The sequence below is a fragment of the Cetorhinus maximus genome, chromosome 24 (genome assembly GCF_964194155.1).
Source record: "Cetorhinus maximus chromosome 24, sCetMax3.hap1.1, whole genome shotgun sequence".
In the NCBI taxonomy this organism is placed as follows: Eukaryota; Metazoa; Chordata; class Chondrichthyes; order Lamniformes; family Cetorhinidae; genus Cetorhinus; species Cetorhinus maximus.
In genome coordinates this window covers 46,292,161-46,314,079 of record NC_135902.1, presented here as the reverse complement: position 1 = coordinate 46,314,079, position 21,919 = coordinate 46,292,161, and the positions used below count along the sequence as shown (strand labels likewise).

At 40.2% G+C, this 21,919-nt stretch overlaps 1 protein-coding gene across 2 annotated transcripts in view; it reads right to left on the bottom strand.

Moving 5' to 3' along the window:
• Positions 1-21,919, bottom strand: part of LOC144699854 (E3 ubiquitin-protein ligase rnf213-alpha-like) — a 159,607-nt gene that overhangs the window by 29,645 nt on the left and 108,043 nt on the right. For both annotated transcript variants that reach the window (XM_078571162.1, XM_078571160.1), the window contains 11 exons: positions 20,601-20,813; positions 17,626-17,804; positions 14,460-14,580; positions 13,945-14,045; positions 12,998-13,180; positions 12,466-12,638; positions 6,874-6,973; positions 4,105-4,219; positions 3,176-3,374; positions 2,262-2,458; positions 557-679 (listed from right to left, as the gene is read on the bottom strand). In XM_078571162.1, coding sequence (XP_078427288.1) covers positions 557-679; positions 2,262-2,458; positions 3,176-3,374; positions 4,105-4,219; positions 6,874-6,973; positions 12,466-12,638; positions 12,998-13,180; positions 13,945-14,045; positions 14,460-14,580; positions 17,626-17,804; positions 20,601-20,813 — 1,704 coding nt within the window. The remainder of the gene's footprint in view (positions 1-556; positions 680-2,261; positions 2,459-3,175; positions 3,375-4,104; positions 4,220-6,873; positions 6,974-12,465; positions 12,639-12,997; positions 13,181-13,944; positions 14,046-14,459; positions 14,581-17,625; positions 17,805-20,600; positions 20,814-21,919) is intronic.

Below are 21,919 nucleotides of genomic sequence, written 5' to 3'. Positions count from 1 at the left end.
CAGAGTTGCCCAAGCATTACGACCCCCTCTCAGTATTGTTTGGTATCAGCTCTGTTGCAGGAGTTGCTGGAAAGCTGCCTGATAGATGACAGATTACCACCTGCAGACTCCAGCCCAGATTTTCTGTCAGGGTTTACTCCCTTAGCTTTCTTCTCGCCCCAGACAGCAACATGCAGTGCAGCTATTTACCCAAAGCTGGGATTCTGGTGTTCTGGTTTCCTGGTGTCCACAAAATTACATTGTGGGACAAGTCTTCTCATTATTTTAGTAGAGCCAGTAACCCATTTAGTCTTTAATTGGTTAATGCTTCCACTAATATATTGGGCACAGAAACCTCAACATCCATAAATTATTAACCCACAGTATAGGTTGAACTGAATGAGTAAGAAGTTAAAAACAACCAATTAAATACCCACATTTATTAAATAACTTATTGATCAGTAGTTTTCTGTAATGTTAAACTGCTAGTGTGCTATTAGTTTGTTAGTTCAATCAAAGACAATAATTGCCCCTGGTTTCAGTATGTTATCTTGATTTCAGATGTTCCAACACATACCTTGAGAGCTTCAGAAATACCCTTAGTCTTGCATTTAAGAATAGCCCTGCCTACTGCATCACGAATAAGTTGATAATTTTCACCATACACAAGGTAACGATCAATTTGTCCAGGATGATCTCTCTGAAAACAAGAAAACAGCAAGGTCATTTTTTGCCAATAATACAATATTTCTCCACATTACAATTATTACTTCTAATGTTTTTGTCCAATGTAATCCCTTTCTCGCATAGGCACTGAAACTTGCTAGATATGTTTCAATGGAAATTTATAATCTTTTAGAACCTCATCCACGTGGCCATTTGCTATGTGCGAAAATTGCTGCTGGCAGCCTATTTGATTGTGAGCAACACAATAGGCAAGCCTAATTCTGTCCTTGCCTTGACGGGCACTTTCCAGTTGGAGATTTATTTCCTGGCTCTAAGTCAGCAGTGCCCATCATTTCAAATATTCCATTGTAATTTTACACTATAGAAAGGACAAATTTACGTCTGTATTGAATCTTCATACCCTCAAGGTGTCCAATGAGTTTTGCAGCCCATGAATGATTTTTGAAGTACAGTTGTTTGGAATATGAGCAGGAAAGGTTTCATTGAAGTAGTTCAGGCCTGCATTTTATAGTTAAGAGACTTTTTTTCAGAATTTGTATAAACAGACAATATCTAGAGATTGTCCCAAGGCAGGTCAAACTACCAAGGCTAAGTCTGAAAGGATGTAACTGTTCTAATATAAAATAGCCCTGTGCAGTCCTAATGCTCTAACAGATACATTTATCCATATGTTTACAGTGTCTATACAAGAATGAACAAGTTTTCTTATGGGACCCATCCTCTGGAACATTAAGTGGAACTGGGTCAGTTAAACCAAGAGTGAAGTCATAGAATAGATATGATATAACTTTTCGATGGAGGTGGTCATGAGTGAGATCATTACCCAGGTAGCTAACTGCACTCTGGCCAAACTCAGCAACAGTAACACGAAGTCTCCAGCAGCCTTTGCATCGCTGTGTGTTACCCAAGAGGATGAGCTGAATTGTCCTGGCCCATTCATGTTGAGCTGGGAGGCAGGAAGGCTGGCAAAAAGGCAGGGGGGAAAACGGCAGGAGGGGTGCCCCAGGTCTTCCCATCGCCATGCCGTAATGCCAGCAGTGAAAAGGTGACACCTGCCCAGTGGCCAATTGAGCCACTTGAGTAGTCAATTAAGGGCCACTTCCTGCTTCTGCAAGCACTTTGCCAACATCGCGAGGGTGCTCCGCTTTATGGAGAGACCACTGGGTGAAATGTTTTTGTGTTGATGGGTTTGGAGGAGAGGCAGACAGAGCACACTGTGAAATTCCTCATCCAGGAGACTATGGGCCACTCAAATACTTGTTTCCAAACGTTTGCCAGAGTTTGTGTGAATTTATTCAACATTATATTTTCTATGGTCCTACACGGAAAACAATTTATAATTTTGGTATTTCATTTGGGTGTTGATGGAATATAAATCAGTGATATCTACATTTATAGTTTCAATATACAGTTTCATGTCAATATTTTGACAGATCAAGTGTTATTATTATTTGTCACTAATCTTTAAGGACATGTACATAACTGTAGAAAAGTGTTTTTAGTTCATCATTCATAGGGAAACAAGATGAAATTTATAACTGATCTTGACAAAACCAAAAGTGACCTGAGAAATAAACAGATTACTGGTTTTGTACCTGTTGAATAATTTCCTCTGGAAACAGCCAAACAAATTGATCATCCATCAAAAGTTGCTGAACAAACTCCATTCCACCTAAGCTGCATAATTTACGCACAAGGTAAACACGGAACCAATCCTTTCTGCAAGTTTGAAGAATCTGCTTTATCCACTGCAGAAAAGCTTCTTTTGCACGAACATATTCTAAAATCGTAGCTGGAATTATGAAGAAACAAACATCAATTTTCAACATGGGCCAACATAAAAAAGTATTTACGCTTGTCAATCACTTTCATTCTTATGTCATACACTGAATAAGAAGAAACAATACAATACTCAACCAAGTCATTCTTTACTCAAGTCTAGACAGGGAGTATCAGGTTATTCACCAGAGAGGCAATGAGGAGTAACTATCATGGCTGATATATCATTTTTCTAGCCAATGCACACTACAGTCAACTATAATAAAAGCAAAACACTGTTGATGGAGATCTGAAATAAAAATAAAATGCTGGAAAAACTCAGCAGGTCTGGCCGCATCCGTGGAGAGAGAAACAGAATTAACTTCTTTAGTCCAATATGACACTTCTTTGGTTCCGAAGAGTCATATTAGACTTGAAACGTTAACTTTGTTTCTCTCTCCACAGGTGTTGCCAGACCTGCTGAGTTTTTCCAGCACTTTGTTTTTAAAGTCAACTATAACATCTGTTTTGTCATTGTTTAGTCAGCTGATGATAGATAACCTTGCAAGAGGTGAAAACATTCCTGGTCTGTACATCACATTACCACAACGCGCAGGTCTTTACTGGCTGACCGATTTGGCAAGCACAAATTCGACTCATTTGATTAATTTGCTGACTAGTCCAGTTGGATGGAGGTGGAAGGATAACAGATAGAATACAATACAAATATTAAATCAAAAACTAGCATTACCAAATGTGTCAGGTGATTCACAGAGAAGTTGAGAAGCCATGTCAAAACAAAGTCGGATTCTAGCAATTATCTGTAAGGTTTCTATTGTAGTCTGATGACCCTTATGTTTAATAAACTTCTGAAGAAAATCTTTCTCTTGGGCCAGATAAGCAATTTTTTCCTGCACCATGCAAAACTGGGATTTTTCGTATATAGAATCCTGAAGAGGGAGGGGGAAAAAAATAATTAATACTAATGTTTCGATATGCTGATTTTTTTGACTCATAATATTAGTCATGAGGGTGTAAATTGTTTCCCCTTCAAGCGAACTTATGCTGTAATTATTTTATTTTTCTGAATGAGAACTGAGGAAAGAATTAAAGAAAAGCTTATATTTATATAGCATCTTTCATGATCTCAGAACACTCCAAACTCCTAGACAGGCAAGACAGTGTAGTCACTGTTGTAATGCAGGAAACATGGCAGACAATTTGCATACAGCAAGATCCCACAAATAGCAATGTAATGACAATCAAATACTTTGCTCTATTGACATTGATCGAGAGATAAATATTGGCCGGGAACCTTCTGACTGTTCACCTGAGGGGGAAACCTGGGCCTTAGTCTCAACCGACAGATGGCACCTCCAATTGTGCAGTACCACCTCGGTACTGTACAGAAGTGTCACCCTAGATTATGAACTTAGTTGAATTATGGTTTGCACTCAGAACTTTCTGGCTCAAGGGCAATAGCTACTTCTGAGCTGATTTAACAACAAATAATCTATGCATTCCACAGAGCAACCTTAGATCATAGCAATATTGTACCAATTAAAAAACTAAGAACTCATTTTGGAAGGTGTACAGAATATTTAGACAATGAATGATCTGACTTGTGATATAAAGTGCTCACAGCTTTAACTTAATACCAATAAGTTTAAACAAACATACCTCCAAACAGCTCAAAAACAGTGCATAGAGTTCAGTCTCATCTTCCTGATCAAGAATGTTTGATTTCTGAACTGCAGAAAGATACTGTTGCAAATGATCCTTAACGTCATCAAAACTGGAAGGGAATCATTTATTTCAGTTAATTTGACACTAAGATGATAGAATAGAAAGCTAAAATCAGACAAAATTTAAATCATTACCCTAGTGGCTGGAGTTGAAAATTTTAATGAAATTTAAAAATAAGATCATAAGAACTAGGAGCAGGTGTAGGTCATTGCGCTTGCTCCACCATTTAATAAGATCATGGCTGATCCAATTGTGGCCCTAACTCCATTTTCCTGTCTGCCCCCATAACCCTCAACTTCCTCGTAGATCATGAACCTGTCTAACTCCTTGAATATATTCAAAGACCCAGCCTCTACTGCTCTCTGTGGAAGAGAATTCCGAAGGCTAATGACCCTCCAAGAGAAGAAATTCTTCCTCATCTCAGTCTCAAATGGGAGACCCCTTATTTTTAAACTGTGCCCCCTATTTCTAGATAACTTCACATAGGGAAACATCCTCTCAGCATCTACCATGCCAAGCTCCCTCAAAATCTTATAAGCTCACCTCTCATTTTTCTAAACTCCAAAGCATATAGGCCAAACTTGCTCAATCTTTCCTCAAGGCATCCCAGGGATCAGTCTAGTGAACCTTCTTTGAACTGCTTCCAATGCAAATAAGGAGACCAAAACTATACACAGTACTCTGGGTGCAGTTTCACCAAGCCCTGTATAATTGTAACAAGGCTCCCAACTTTTATACTCCACCCCTCTTGAAAAAAGGCCAATATTCCATTTGCCTTCCTAATTACTTATTGCACCTGCATGCTAACCTTTTTGTGATTCATTTACAAGGGCACCCAGATCCCTCTGTACCACAGCATTCTGCAGTTTTTCTCCATTTAAATATTCTGCTTTTCTATTCTTCCTGCCAAAGTGGACAACCTCACAATATACTCCATCTGCTATTTTTTTTGCCCACGCACTTAACCCATCTATACCCCTTTGCAGACTCTTTGTATCCTCTTCACAGCTTGTTTTCCTAGCTATCTTTGTATGGTTAGCAAATTTGGCTAGAATTAATTTGGTCCCTTCAACTAAGTCAATGATGTCGACCATATAGTGGCACTCCACTGGTTACGGTTTGCCTACCTGAAAATGATCCATTTATCCCAGCTTAGTTTCCTGTTAGGTAACAAATTCTCTATTCACGTTAATATATATAACCCCCAACATCATGAGGTTTTATCTTGTGTAGTAACCTTTTATGTGGCACTTCATCAAATGCCTTTTGGAAATTCAAATACATTGCATCTACTGGTTCCCCTTCACCACCCTGCTTGTTACATCCTCAAAGAACTCTGATAAATTTGTTAAACGTGATTTCCCTTTCTCAAAACCATATTGACTCTGACTGATTGTATTATGATTTCCTAAATGTCCTGCTACTACCTCCTTAATAATTTTCCCAATGACAAACGTTGTGCTAACTGGCCTTTCGTTTCCTGATTGCTGTCTCCCTTTCTGAACAGAGGTGTTACTTATGCAGTTTTCCAAACAACTGGGATGCTTCCAGAATCTTGGGAATTTGTAAAACTACAACTATCTCTGCAGTCACCTCTTTTAGGACTCTAGGACGCAAGCCATCAGGTCCAGGGAACTTGCCAGTCTTTAGGTCCATTAGTTTTCCCAATACTTTTTCTTAGTGATCGTGATTGTAATTGTTTTAAGTTCCTCCCTCTCTTTTGCTTCTTGATTTTCTACTATACTGGGAATGCTTTTTGTATTGTCTACTGTGAAGACAGATACAAAATACTTGTTCAAAGTCTCTGCCATTTCCTTGTTTATCATTATTAATTCCTCAATCTTACCCTCTAAGGGATCAATGCTTACTTTAGTCACTTACACAGAAGTGATCACATCTTGGCAAGAAAACCAAACAATGACATACCTACACATTAGATCTGACGCTGCTCACATGAAAAATTCACAAAAATTGACAAAATATAAATGGCAATCAGCCATCTAGGATGCAGTGAGTGAAATAAATAAATACATTCAAGTTAAGCTGAAGATTTTACAAACAAAAAAGCAACAATCACATGAAAGTCATCTTACATATTCCCTGGAATGACAAACTTTTAGGAAATCTGAAATCTGTTTGAGGGAGTAAGCAAACCATATGCCCATGAAACCATGACAGAAATGAAACTGCTAAAAGACAATTGGGAGATGGACAAAAACTGAAAAAGCTCTCTGACCCTTCTACTCTTCTTTGATAAAGAATTAAAGGTCACGTGCAACTGTTTTCAGTGTTAAGAGGGAGACTTTACTTAAAGGAAAATACTTACCAGCTCTGCTGAAACACTCATAGCTGAATCTCTATATTCATTAAACAGATGCTAACTACTAACAGGATTATGAGTTTGGAATTGTAGCAATCAAATCATGACATTAGAATTGTATTTCGAGATACTTAATAAATACCATTCCCATTTAAAACTGTTCATGAAAGCATGTAGTTGCAACTAATTTCTGAAAGCTCTTATTCACTGCCCACAGTTTTCATACAAACTCCATTTGGGGTCAGGGTCTTTAGTGAGAGTAATGGCAGTGTGCTGAATTAATGTACAACGCTTCTCTTCATCCATTATTGTTTCCGGTTTTATAATAAAGAAAACTAATGAGAAAAATGCTACAAGCTCTTTAACCTATCAATAGTTTGTACCTGTACTTTAGCAGCAGCTTGAGTACAATAGAACGGACAATAGGATTTCGATCAACAGAGTCATCAAATGGTGAAAGGGTTCTGGTATGATATTGACGACCTAAAGAAAAACAAAAATAAATATCTGATGCAAAAAGAAAAGGAAGTTACCAGGGGAATGTTTGCGACAGATACAAAACTTACATGCTTTACAATGCTGATGGTAAAATGGTACAAGTTGGGCTAAATGCACTTCCCAGCAAGCTGACTTCTGGTTGGAGTTCAACATCACAGCCAATTTTATTCAATCCACTCGATATCAAGAAACAGCTGAAGGCACTGGATACTGCAAAGGCTATGGGCCCTGACAATATTCCAGCAATAATACTGCAGACTTGTGGCTCTAGAAATTGCCATGCTCCAGCCAAGCTGTTCCACTACAGCTACAACACTGCCATCTACCTCGCAATGTGGAAAATTGCCCAGCTATGTCCTGTATACAAAAAGCAGGGCAAATCCAACCCGGCCATTTACCGCCCCATCAGTCTGCTCTCATTCATCAGGAAAGTGATGAAGAGGTCATCAACAATGCTACCAAGTGGCACTTGCTTAGCAATAACCTGTTCACTGATGCTCATTTTGAGTTCTGCCAGGGCCACTCAGCTCTAGGCCTCATTACAGCCTTGATTCAAACATGGACAAAAGAGCTGAATTCCCGAGGTGAGGTGAGAGTGACTGCCCTTGACATCAAGGTAGCATTTGACCAAATGTGGCATCAAGGAGCCCTAGCAAAACTGGAGTAAATGGGAATCAGGGGAAAAACTCTCCGCTGGTTGGAGTCATACCTAGTGCAAAGGAAGATAGTTGTATTTGTTGGAGGTCAATCATCTCACAGTATCTTTACAGTGCAGAAGGAGGCCATTCAGCCCATCGAGCCTGCACTGGCTCTCTGAAAGAGCATTCCACCTAGTCCCACTTCCCTGCCTTATTCCCATAACCTTGCACATTGGTAGTAATCCAATTCCCTTTTGAATACCTCAATCGAACCTGCCTCCACCACCCCTCACATTTACTCTTTTTGCCAATTATTTTGAATTTGTGCCCTCTAGTTCCTGATGTTCTCTTGAGTGGGAACAGTTTCTCACTGTTCATCCTGTCCATACCCCTCAGGATCTTGAATACCTCCATCAAGTCTCCTCTCAGCCTTCTTTTCTCCAAGGAAAAAACAGTCCCAACCTCTCCAATCTATTTTCATAGCTACAGTTCTTCATCCCAGGAATCATTCTTGTGAACCGCCTCTGTGCTCTCTCCAATGCCCTCACATCGTTCCTTAAGTATGGCACCCAGAACTGGACGCAGTACTCCAGATGAGGCCTAACTAGTATCTTATACAAGTTCAACATGACCTCCTTACTCTTGTACTCAATGCCCCTGTTAATAAATCCTAAGATACTATATGCTTTATTAACTGCTCTCTCAACATGCCCTGCCACCTTCATTGACCTATGTACATATACACCCTCTGCTTCTGCACCTCCTTTAGAGGCTCTCCCTTTACTTCATACTGTCTCACCATATCTTTCCTGCCAAAATGGTTCACCTCACACTTCTCTGCACTGAACTTCATCTGCCACTTGTCTGCACAATCCACCAACATGTCTATGTTCTTTTGAAGTTCAAGACTATCCCATCACAGTTGACAACATTTCCACTCTTCGTATCATCTGAAAATTTTGAAATCATGCCCTGCACATCACAGTCTAAATCACTGACATATATCAGGAAGGGCGAAGGTCCCAACACTGACCCCCTGAGGAACTCCTCTACAAACCTTCCTCCAATCTGAAAAACAACCATTTATTACTACTGTTTCCTGTCACTCAGCCAATTTCTTATCCAAGTGCCTACTTTCTCTTTTATTCCATAACCTAGAATTTTGTTCACAAGTTTGTTGTGTGGCACTGTATCAATTGCCTTTTGAAAATTCATATACTCCACATCAACAGTGTTTCCTTCATCAACCTTCTCTGTTACCTCCTCAAAAACTGCAGCAAGTTAGGTAAACATGATTTTCCCTTGTTGAATTTATGCTGGCTTTCCTTAATTATTCTGCACTTGTCTAAGTGATTATTGATTTTATCCCGTACTATAGTTTCCAGAAATTTCCCTACCACTGAGGTCAAACTGACTGGCCTGTAGTTGCCAGCTTTATCCTTGCACCCCTTATTGAACAAGGGTGTGACATTCACAGTTCTCCAGTCCTCTGGCATCTCCCCTGTATATAAGGAGGACTGGAAGGCTATCAATAGTGCCTCTGCAATTTCCATTCTCACTTCCCTCAGTACACCAGATGGATCTCCGATCCTGGTGCCTTATCTATTTAAGTAAAGATAGCCTTTCCAATGCCTCCTTCCTCTCAACTATCATCTCAGTTCCAGGACATCACTGCAGGATTTCCTCAGGGTAGTGACCTAGGCCCAACCATCTTCAGCTACTTCAATGACCTTCCTTCCACCACAAGGTTAGAAGTGGTGGATGTTCGCTGATGATTGCACAATGTTAGCACCATTCGTGATTTCTCAGATACTGCAGCAGTCCATGTCCAAATGCAGCAAAACCTGGACAATATCCAGGCTTGGATTGACAAGTGGCAAGTGTCATTCGCGCCACACAAGTGCGAGGCAATGACCATCTCCAACAAGTGTGAATCTAACCATTGCCCTTTGATGTTCAATGGCATTACTATCACTGAATCCCCCAATATCAACATCCTGGGGGTTACCATTGACCAGAAACTATACTGGACTAGCCATATAAATACGGTGACTACAAGAGCAGGTCAGAGGCTAGGAATCCTGTGGCGAGTAACTCACCTCCTGACTTCCCAAAGTCTGTCCACTATCTACAAGGCGCAAGTCAGGAGTGTGATGGAAAACTCTCCACCTGCCTGGATGAGTACACTCCAACAACACTCAAGAAGCTCGACACTATCCAGGACAAAGCAGCCCGCTTGATTGTCACTCCATCCACAAACATTCATTCCCTCTGCCACCGACGCACAGAAGCAGCAGTGTGTACTTTCTACAAGATGCACTGCAGGAACTCACCAAGGCTCCTTTCATAGCACCTTCCAAACCCACGACCACTAGAAGGACAGGGGCAGTAGACAGATGGGAGCACCATCATCTCCAAGCTCCCCTCCAAGCCACTCACCATCCTAATGTGGAAATATAACACTGTTCCTTCACTGTCACTGGGTCAAAATCTCCATCCCTACCAGCACTGTGGGTGTACCTACATCGCATGGACTGCAGCGGTTCAAGAAGGCAGCTCAACACCATCTTCTCAAGGGCAATTAGGAATGGGCAATAAATGCTGGCCTAGACAGAGACACCCACTTCCCACGAATAAATAATAAAAATAGTTGAAAGTTGCAGGACAGAGAAGTTTTAGCAGCTTCCACCAGACCAGGTGAAACACCTAGCCAAACTGACTGCTTTGTTGCAGCAAGAAGGAACTAAGCTACAACGAAAATGATTCTACAGCCACTATGATAGCATCTCTTAAATGTTGACTCCAAACAGCAAGATGCCCAACAGACAGCACTGTCAGACTTTGACCATCTCCATGAAAACAAGTACCCACAATATCAAATATGTTACAAAATACTCATTACAAAGGGAGTAGCATTTGGAAAAAAAAATTGTTTGCATTTCTCAACGCTCATTTTGTAGATATAGCACAATCATTCTTGCAACTATTTTGAAATACACCACATTTATCTATTTTTATCCAGTTGTTGCCAAGGGATTTTCCCAACTTATAACCAACTCACTCCCTTTTGCCAGGTTATCCATCAGTCAACCACCTCATATTGTGAATTTTGTGCTATTCAAGTTGAAGGATGCCACTGCTGGTTTACAGAATACTTTCCATTTCAGACACATGCTGTTAGTTTTGGGCATTACCAAGTCAGGTAAATCGCACATAGCACTCTTATGGATTCTCTGACTGAGTACATATTTACTACCAAATTAAGGAAGTTTTGTACCATGTTCCCATTGAAATTCTAGACTACTAGAAATTCTACTCAAACAATGGTTATGAAACGAAAGGGATAGGACCTGGCCTGATGTCTCAATAAGTATGAACCTACACAAATCAGAAAGATTTGAAATCTGGTTCAAAGTCTCAGCCAGGGTAACATTAGGGGATGGGGAACAAGCGATTTCAGACTCCTTGTGCTAGAGGCAAGGGCAAGAAAACTGACTTGGGCTCACATCCTGTGCACAATTCAGTGGCCACTTCTGCAAGTTGTTGTGTGAATGCACAGCCTGGCCAGGACCAAATCTGTCTGTGATATACTCGAGAATGAACAGTCTGCTAATACTCCTTGTTGAGATTCAGTTAGCAGTAAAACTAATAGAATCATAGAAATGTACAACATAGAAGTCCATTCAGACAATCACACCTATGCTGGTTGAAAAACAGCTATCTGGCCCAAGCACACTTTCCAGCTTTTGATCGGTAGTCTCGTAGGTTAAGGCACTTCAAGTGTGCAAGCTAGTACTCTTTAAATGTGTTGAGGGTTTCTGCCTCTACCATCCTTCCAGACCCCTACCCTTGCTCCAGATGAAAACATTTTGCTTCAGCTCCCTTCTAATCCTTCCAGAATTACTTTATATCTATGCACCTGGTTATTAGTCTAAGGGAACTGGGTCCTTTTTATCCATGCTGTCTAGTCCTTCATAATTTTATACATCTCAATTAAATCTCCCCTCAGCCTTCTTGGTCCCAAAGAACGCAGCACAAGCCTATCAAATTTTTCCTCATAGCTGAAATTCTCCAGTTCTGGCAACATCCTCATCACTCTCCTCTGTACCTTCTCTAGTACAGTCACATTTTTCTCTCAAGTCTCTGGATCATTAGTCCAGGCCTCTGGATTACTAGTCAGTAACATACCATTAATGCTACCAAACAAAGAAACCAATTAGCAATAGTGAGGTTATGGGATGAGGTTAAAAAGAAAGACATGCATTTACAAAGTGCTTCTCACGACCATCGGACATCTCAAAGCAATTTACAGCCAATGAAATATTTTTGAAGTGTAGTTGCTGTTGTAATGTAGGAAACACAGCAGCCAATTTGCACAAAAGCTCCAACAGCAAAATGCTAATCTGTTTTAGTGATGTTGATTAAAGAATAAATATTAGCGAGGGCAACAGGAATAACTCCCCAGATTACTCTGAAATGGTGCCATGGATCTTTCAAGTCCACCTCAGAGGGCAGACAGTTTAATGTTTTATCTGAAAGACAGCTCCTCCAATTGTGCAGTAATCTCTCAGTTCTGCATGAAAGTGTCAGCCTTTGTGCTCAAGTCCTGGATTGGATCTTGAATCCAGAACCTTATGATTTAGGGCAAAAGTGCTACCAACTGAACCACGGCTGAGCTGCTGAAAAGAACTTGTAGAACCCAACTCCAGGAATAAGGCAATATCATCAGGAGAGGAGAGTGGAATGAGAGAAGGCGGTGTGGACACCAGAAACACTGTACCCCCGCTTCATCAAAAAAAAAGTTTGGAAAATACGACTTTTCTTAAAACGTATTCTTACCTATGCCTGAGACGTTGTGACACAGCTGCTTTTCAATAACCAGTTGTGACAGAAGGTCATCGACCACTTCTTTTGTTGGTGGCGAATTATCTTTGAAGCAGACCATGGAAACCAGAGCAATGAAAAATGCGTCACACCTCTTACGGAAGATGGCATTTTTCCTAACAGCTTCTCTGTAATAGAAAGGAGCATACATTAATGAAAAGTGACGGGAACATAAACACACAGCAGAAAATGTAAGCAGCCATATTGAACGGTCTCCATTTGATCATCGCCCCTGCAACCAATGCCTATTACAAGGAGCCCAGAAAATGTTATTTTCTTTCATATTGCATGAAAATATTAATATGACTTGTGCAAGTGAAAGTGCAATTGGTATATTATGAGGGTTCTGCTTCGACATGTCTCTTTTCTCAGCAATACTCAAATAAAAGAAAATGCAAGGATCTTGATGGCTGCTCTCTAATTTTTAATTGTCCCAAACAATAAAAATAATGCTATCATACTTTTGTTTCCAACCTCTTAAGCGTACCTTATTTCTTCAGATACCTTCATTATATAATCATCATTTAGTGCAACTAAGCAGACTGGGCAATACATCTGCCCTGGAACAAGCCACTGCTTTAAACAGTTTTGACAGTAAATGTGATCGCATGGAAGTAAAACAGGATCGTTGAGTTCTCCTAAGCAAACTGGGCACGGCCTCAGACCATATCTGTAATAAAACAAAGACATTAAAATAAAATTAACACTGCAGGTCTGCATTTAAGAGAATAACTGAAGAAAGTCCACACTAACACCTGGGTTGGTTACTATTTTAATATAAGTGCAGACATTTTGGCTTCTGACATTACTTCAGGCAGTACCCAGACCAAAGAAGCCAGTAAAAAGTTAGCAGAAGCACAACTCAGGCCAGATTGGGAATGCTGCACTAGTAAGGAAAGCTCAAAAGAATGCTTTAAAATGGATGCACAAATGTCATAGTTCTATCTAATTTTGGTTTAATCAGTTCTAGATCAAATAAAAACTAATCTGCTAACCAAACCACCTGAGATTACTGCTAGGAGACCACTTGGAATTTTTCTTTCTTCATTTATTTGTTTTATGCCACATTTATTTATCTAATTTGTTGGATAATAAATATATTGACTCAAAAGCCCCTAGATAATTTCTTGTTTGAAAGGGGAAATCTAGTATCATAAACAATTAATAAGTTTTCTACTTGATTTAATGTGGGAAATATCTGACTGAAATCAACTTATATAGACTTGGGAATCTACCCAATTTAAAGTGAGAAATACTTGACTATACAATGGAAGGAATCTTCTAAAGTTGTGGGAAAACTTTAAGATGGAAATATAGCCCCTCTGGATCACCTCACTGATCCATGACCAAGAGCAGATGCAGTAAAGATACCCATCTATAGCCACTTGCAGCTCTGATGTACATGCCTCATTATTATGGCACAAAATCTCTTACCTAGAGAACATCTGTCCTGCATTCTCTTTACAATCTCTTAGAACCTTAATCACAGCCTGAAAGGCACCTCGAGTTCTGACATCTGAGTTGCTGTGCAGACACTGTAAAAGAGAAAAAGAGGTTTCAAGTACAGGTTATATATAAAAGGTGAGCTATTTCTACTGACTTAAGTAAATGGGATTTTTTAAATAACCAATCAACCAGTGTGTACTTCACTATCAATGGACAAACTATTTATTGTAAAATCTTACCCAAAGATTTGACATTCACACGTTTAATGCAAGAACAGCTTCAGGTTAACATTCAGACTGCATGAAGATTGTGCTCATCACTGGGCTGATCCTTTACCTTGATAAATTAATGTAATAACCATTTCTTTTAGGTCACTAGCTTCTTAATATAAAGGATGTTGTGTAGCTTTAAATTAACCGTGCGAGAAAGTATAGATGCATAAACTTCCATGACCACAAGAAATTATTCCTGTGATCATAGGCACATTAAACACAATGGGATACCTTGCCAAGGAAACCAGCATATGTTATAACCAAGTCCTGCAGCCTCTTGTCAATTTCTTCAATTCCCAGCATCACATGCTCTACAAAAAGTGACAATGAGAATATTCGACTCCAGCCCGTTCTGAAATACAAGTGCAAGCGCTTGAATAGGTAAAGGCAAAAGATCTTCCTTCTAAATGCAGTACATACCTATTAAGTTTACAGTGAAGAGATTAATAGCTTGATTTGTTTGAGGGGATGCTAATCATATGAAAGTATTATCTTCGCTCCTTTAAATCAATGAACCTCAAAATGCCTTTTTACAGGGATTTTGTATTTTATAAATACTTCGAACCAAAAGAATAGTTCTTCAACAGTTAGAGAACATAATCAAATACCTTGATGGCAGTTTGGATAAAGAAATCTTAATAAAATATTAGCATTGATAGTCAGTATTCTCATTCAACAGACAAAAAAACAATTTGCTACTGAAATGATCGATTTCGCAGGGCTGTCCTACATTTAACTTACAGATGGTATGATGCAATTGAAATTGTCTGTTGAATATAACAACTGTTTAAACAGGCATTGTTTGCCACTAGTACTACAAAGCTCTTTGGAATTTCAACCTGCAAACTTACCCTTTTGCGAATGTAATGCAGATTTGTTATATTTAGGGATAATTATAATTCATTGCTCTGGGTGACTACATCTTGCCATGGAACTGAAATAGGAATTTGTCTTAAGAAAGGTGAAAGCAAAATGATCTTGTTAGACTATTGAAATTATTCGGTGCACTCTCTCTTGTAAAGCTTTGCCATTTAACTGTATTTACTCTCATTCAAGGAATCTCATGTCTTGGCAGCTTCATAATGGAGCTCTGTTCTTCTGCAACTATTCTTCACCATCATTTACTTTTTCGTCCCCAAGTTTCTCCATTTCACTGCTTGAGATCCTTAGGTAGTAATAGTGACTACAACTTAACCAAAACAACAAGTTCAAGTTAAAAATTTAAAGCCACCTCTATACAGTCCCTTGTTCATCTCCTGGCCTTGCTTGTTTTTGTCTTCACTGTGCTCTCGTCAACAGCTAGAACTTTGCTCAAATTTAATTTTGAAATTCCTCCACCATCAGAATAGGCTGCTCTAATAGATTGCACTGTAAGACACAGCTGCTGTGACTATGCACTGGTATGCAATCGTTTCAACAATTTAGTCATTAACACCAGAGGAGGCCATTCGACCCATCAAGTCTATGCCAGCTCTCTGTGGAGCAATCCAGTCAGTCTCATTCCCTCCCCGATATAGATTTATATTTGTATATTTCAAGTTTTAAGTTAACTTCTTCCATTTGACGGTCCATCCTCCACTTGCTACAATTCCTGCTGTACAACTGACATTTGCTGTTTTTTCAGTTTTATTCCGTTTATTTACTGTGATTGTATTCTCTGATGGGCTATCCAGATTCTAGTAGTGGCCTGCAGCTGTCACCTCAATTCTCTGCTCCTCTTTTGAGAAATTTCTACTTTATGCTGACCTAGCTCTGATTTTTTTCTGCTGGTTCCAGCTCTGCATTCTGCTAAAGTGCTGCCAAATGACTTGTGCTGTCACGTACTGCCTGATTGCCACTGTGGCTAATATACCACTGTCACTACACTAAACATCACCAAAGCCACTCTTGTCTTTGCTGGATCAGCTTATGTTGGTTCATTGTCGATTTTCAACGCCTCCTTGATTCTCCATTTTCCATGGGAAAACATTTAGCAGTGCGTCCACTGATATTCCATAGTGCGAGCAGTTGCTGGACTCGCTTACACACCATATCCATCTCTAAACTCCATAACATCCAAAACTCTGCTGCCCATATTCTAACCCTTACACCCAATTTCCCTCATCCATTATTTGTGCTCGCTGACCTGCATTGGCTCCTGCACTCTGTGAATGCCTCAAATTAAAAATTCTCATCCCCATGTTCAAAATCTCTCCATGGCTTCACACCTCTAAACTCCTGGCTTACAACTCTTCAAGAACTCTGTTTCCCAAACTTTGACTCCTAATGCAGTCCTTAACCCCTTCACCCCCACTGTCGGTGGTTGTGCCTTCAGGAACTTTGGTGCTAAGCTCAGAAATTCTCAGCCTAAATCACTCTGTCTCTTGCCTTCCTTAAGTCTTTTTGATCAAGCTTTTAGTCACCCTTACAAATATCCCCTCCTTTGACTCAACCTCAATATTTGTCCTATTATGTTTCTGTGAAGTGCCTTGAGATGTTTACCTACATTAAAAGCACTATACAAATGTTGTGGTAATTGTTGTAACCATTCAGCGAATAGTATCACTAAACTGAGATGTTTCATTTATCGATGCAGGTGGTTGCTTTAGGTACACTAATATGGGATAAAGCTGGCAACAGTTTTAGTATTGAAAGATTGGAAAAGCACAAGCCAAATAGTCTCAATTTCATTCATTTAGGAGAAACTGAACAAGATGGTTCTACAAAAATATCCTTCTGCGTTTCGCACTATTTTGGGGACGGTCACAAGAGTCAATTCATTTAATAACAGTTTCTAAATTAACATTAAATTTAGCATCACCATAAACACAATTGTGGGAGAATGCCTCTTTAAATACTGTGCTGTAAACCCAATTTATTGGGTCACTGATTTAAAATACAATGTTTGCATATATTTCTTTGTGAAGTGATACAACCAAGTGTGTTGCAGGGAAAATGTTCCATAGTGCTTTACGAGAGATCGCTGAGCAGGAAACGGGAAAGATTAAGGAGAGAAGAGATGAACGCATAGTTGGGGATATGCACTTTTAAAGAGGCATGCTAAGAAAGTGAGAGTGGTGAAGTAGAGTAGTTCTGAAAGAGAATTCTAAAAAAAGGTGCAGTGATTTAAGGATCAGCTACCTAGTGAAATGAAAGATCAACAATCTGGTGTCATAGGATTATAGGATGTGAGCTGCTATACATAGCTGGTGGAAAATGCTCAGCATTACATTAGAATAAACTTCACTGCTGATAGATATAATAGCAATTTTATAATGCCTTATCACATCAAAGCATAACCTTGTTTTGCGGCAATCACAAATCTTAAAATTACTGTGCAATATTTCCGACTTGTGCTTAATATCTATGCCTCTTTCCCTATAAATCTTCAAGTAGTATTTTAATAAAAAATTCTTACTGGACTAAATGTACAATAGGCGATTTGATTCCTTGGCATTGCAGGAATTCTTCAGTGCAGATTAAATCAATGGGCATTTGCAGACTGTTCACTTTCTGCAGCCAGATCTCACATGATGTTTCAGTGCGTTCAGATTCCAGCATTTCAACACAGGCAGCCGCTGCATAAACATCTACGACCTACATTACAATAACAAAAATTAATTGACTGCAAGTTTGTAAATGGGTGGAAAAGTTCCATGGGAGCAGTTCTGCTGTGTAGGGGAATGTAGGGGAACCTATTAAGCATAACACTCAAAAGGTTTCGAGAGGTAGGAGATTACATCAGAAAAACATGCTTAGGATAGATAAATCACTGGGCCTGGATGGTTTGCATCCCAGGTTGTTAAAGGAAGTGGGGGTGGAGATAGTGGGAGGGCTTGCCTTAATTTTTCCAACTTCCCTAGATTTAAGGGAGGTGCCAGAGAATTGGAGAGTGGCAAATGTGACAACCTTATTCAAGAAAGGGTACAAAGACAGTCCTAGCAACTACAGGTCAGTTAGTCTAATGTCCTTAATCAGGGGGAAAAAAAACAAAAGGCACTTGGAGAGGTTTGAGTTAATTAAGGAGAGCCAGCATGGATTTGTAAAAGGCAGATCTTGCTTGACTAATTTAATCAAATTTTTTTTGATGAAGCAGCAAAGAAGGTGAATGATGGGAATATGGTGGATGTTGTCTATATGGATTTAAGAAAATGTTTGACAAAGTATCAAATAAAAGGCTGGTTATCAGAATTGAGGCTTACAGAATAGGATGGACAGTGTCCAATTGGATAAAATATTGGCTTAAGGACAGAAAGCAGTGAGTCGTTATTTTAGGGACCGGAGGGTGGTAGACAGTGGTGCTCACCAAGGGTAAGTGCTAAGAGCACTGTTTTTTTTTGCTATATATCAAATCAATGATTTGGATCTTGGAAAATTTTAAAATTTGTTGATGGCATCAAACTTGGAGGAGTGGCAAACAGTGAGGATGATACGATTTGCCTGCACCAGAAAATAAATAGGCAGCAGAATGGGCAGACAGGTGACAGCTGGGATTTAATACAGGGAAGTTTGAGGTGATGCATTTTGGCTGAAGTGATGAGGATCAGCAATACAGATTTAATGGCACAATTCGAAAGGGTGTGCAGGAACAGAGGGACGTGGGGGTGCATGTGCATTGACCTTTGAAGGAGCAGGCCATATTGAGAGAGTGGTTAGCAAAGCATATGGGATCTTGGGCTTCAGAAATAGAGGCATTGAGTACAAAAGCAGAGAAGTTATGCTGAACCTATATAAAGCTCTGATTAGGCCCTAAATGGAGTATTGTGTCCAGTTCCAGTCATCACAATTTAGGAAAGATTTGAAGGTCCTTGAGAGGGTGTAGAGGAGATTTTGAAGAATGGTTCCAGGGATGGGGGAGGTTAGTTACAAGTTGAGGTTGGAAAGGTCGGGGTCATTGTCCTTGAAGCAAACGCAACCGAGGGGAAATTTGAAAGAAGTGTACAAGATTTTGACAGACATAGTTGAGGTAGGCAAGGAAAAGCTCTTCCCATTAGCTGATGGCACAAAGACAGGGGGACACATTGAAAATTTTGGACAAGAGATACAGGAGGAATGAGAGGAGAAGCTTTTTTATGCAGCGAGTGGTAATGTCCTGAAACTTGCTGCCCAAGGTGGTGGTGGAAACGGAAACAATAATTTCAAAAATAACTGGAATGGGCACTTGAAGGAAATAAACTTGCAGGGTTACGGGCACTGAGGGACCGACTGGACTGGTCTGCAGGGAGCCAGCATGGGCTTGATGGACCGAATGGCATCCTTCTGTGCCATAAATGACTCCATGACATCAGATAAAAAACATTTTTTTTTTACATTCTGATATCCTTAGCTTTACTAAATACACTACAGATACTACACTACAAACGAATTGTTTTACACTGAAATTGCTGAAATACATTTGTTAATATGGAAATTTTTTAAAACGAACTCATACAACACTTGAAGCGTGGATGAAACATTTGGGAGGATTGCAACCTATGTTATTTCAGATTTGGTATTTAATAGATGATCCACAAGTATTTGTGGCTTTTACATGGGGCAGAATCTTCTGGCTGGCGTGCGGGTAGCGGAGCCCACACGCCAGCGCTTAAAATGTCGCGCGCTGATGTCGTGCGAGAGTCCCGACATCAGCACGCGGCATCGTGATATTTCGGTCAGCGGGCGTGCTAGGCAGCAGGACGCGTACCCGCCATTAATTAAAGGCCTTGTTAAGGCCATTAACTCTTCAGCGGACCAGGATTTTGAGGGGCCCCTGCGAACTTCATGTCGGCGCACGGGCCCAACGGGCAGGTGGGTAAGTGATTTTTTTTACAAACCTCATCCACTGGCGGGATGAGGTTGGATAGCGGTTTTAAAAACGTTTAATAAAGCTTTTGTTTATTTCATTAACATGTCCCATCTCGTGTGACATTTTCACATGAGGGGGACATGTTAATGAATTTTTTATTGTTCTATGCTTTATATTTGCCAGCCTTTCAGCGAACTCCCTGAGGCAGCACTTTGCCTCAGGGAGATGTGTGCTCTTTCACGTGCATGCGCGCACTCTGACAGTTGGGGAATCCCCCGCCCGCACAGGAAGTGCATAGCGCTTCCTGTCGGGTGGGCCTTAATTGGCCCGCCCACTTAAAATGGCAGTGGGGCCTGTTTCGGCGATGGCGATCGGCTGCCCACCCGCCGCCAAGCTGGTGGGGCCCGCCTGCCCGCCCATCAAGGGCAAAATTCTGCCCATGGTCTATGGCAATAGCACTCACTAGAATGGTATTCAATAAAGAATGGTTAGTGACTATTGGACTTTGGCAGTAATCTGGGTTGGGATGTACCAAATAAATGTAATTTTTTTTTTCCCTCTAGTTATCAAAAATCAAATTATGCTGTAACATTGATAAGTGCACTCACCATCTCTCTGTTTTCTGCTTTCAGAATTTCATCTTTCACTCTCTGTAGAAGTTGCAGGACCAAAGGATGCACGGCAACAATTCGTGAAAAATTTTGCAGACGATTTTTGAAGTGTTGATATGCAAAGTGCACCCAAAGCAAAGAGACATCGTCTCCAATGCTATATTTTATTTTCAGCTCATTTACACAGGACATCAGTGCTCCTCGAAGGAACTAAATTAAACATGTAAAACAAAGTTCAACAAGTTGACAACATATTTAAAAAAGTTTCTTCAAAAATCTCTCTGGCTGAACTGTACAGTATTTTATACAACATGAATTACTGTATATACTTGTGTAATGGTCAAATTTTTCTGAGACCTTTTTAATGGCATAAAAGTTAGGGGGTTGACTTTTACATGGGTAATGTTTTACTTTCAGCTAAAAGTTAATGGGGGAAGCCATCGCTGAGACGTACAGAAACACTTGATCAGCATTCTCATCATTTGGATAAAGTGTCTACGAACAGTCCTAAAACATGGAACTTATCTTTGCTTCCAAACATGGTGCCAGGGTTTAATCAATGCATGAAAATTCTTTTTTCTAGTCCCATGAATCTTGAGCTGGACATGGAACTCCCAGTCTTTCAGGTAGCATGGCGCTCTCTTCCAGATTGATCCGCTTTAACTGTGCTCATCAGGTGTCAGGCGAACATAATGATCAGTCAACATGGTGCTGCCACCAAAATTCATTGAACTCAAGCAGACTCCCTGATGTGGTTTCATCAGACTGTGCTGCCACTTCAGGAAGCCTCCCCACCGCCCCCACAGCCTGGGAGAGGGAGCCACGTCATCGGTTGGGCCTGCAGTTTTAGTACTGCTCAAGGGTGGTCAGGGGAAGGAGGGCAAAGGGAAGGGCCACACCATTGGAAAATGTAACACAAGTATTGTTTCAATGAATAATTTGTAAGTAATGTTTTAATGAATTGAAGTTAATGAAAAATTAAGGACTTCTTGGCCAAAAGTTGGGGGTCAACTTTTACATTAAATCAACTCGAGTATATATGGTAGCTCTCTGCCAAACCGGTGGCCTCTCTCAGCTAGAAGGACAAGGGCAGCAGGTGCAAAGGAACCTCACCACCATGTTACACACCATCCTGGCTTGGAAATATATCGCCGTTCCCTCATTGTCAACGGATCAAAAATCCTGGAACTTCCTACCTAACAGCGTTGTGGGTGCACTTTCACCACAGGCTGCAGGGGTTCAAGAAGGCAACTCACCACCATCTTCTCAAGTGCAATTAGGGATGGGCAGTAAGTACTGAACTTGTCAGCAACATG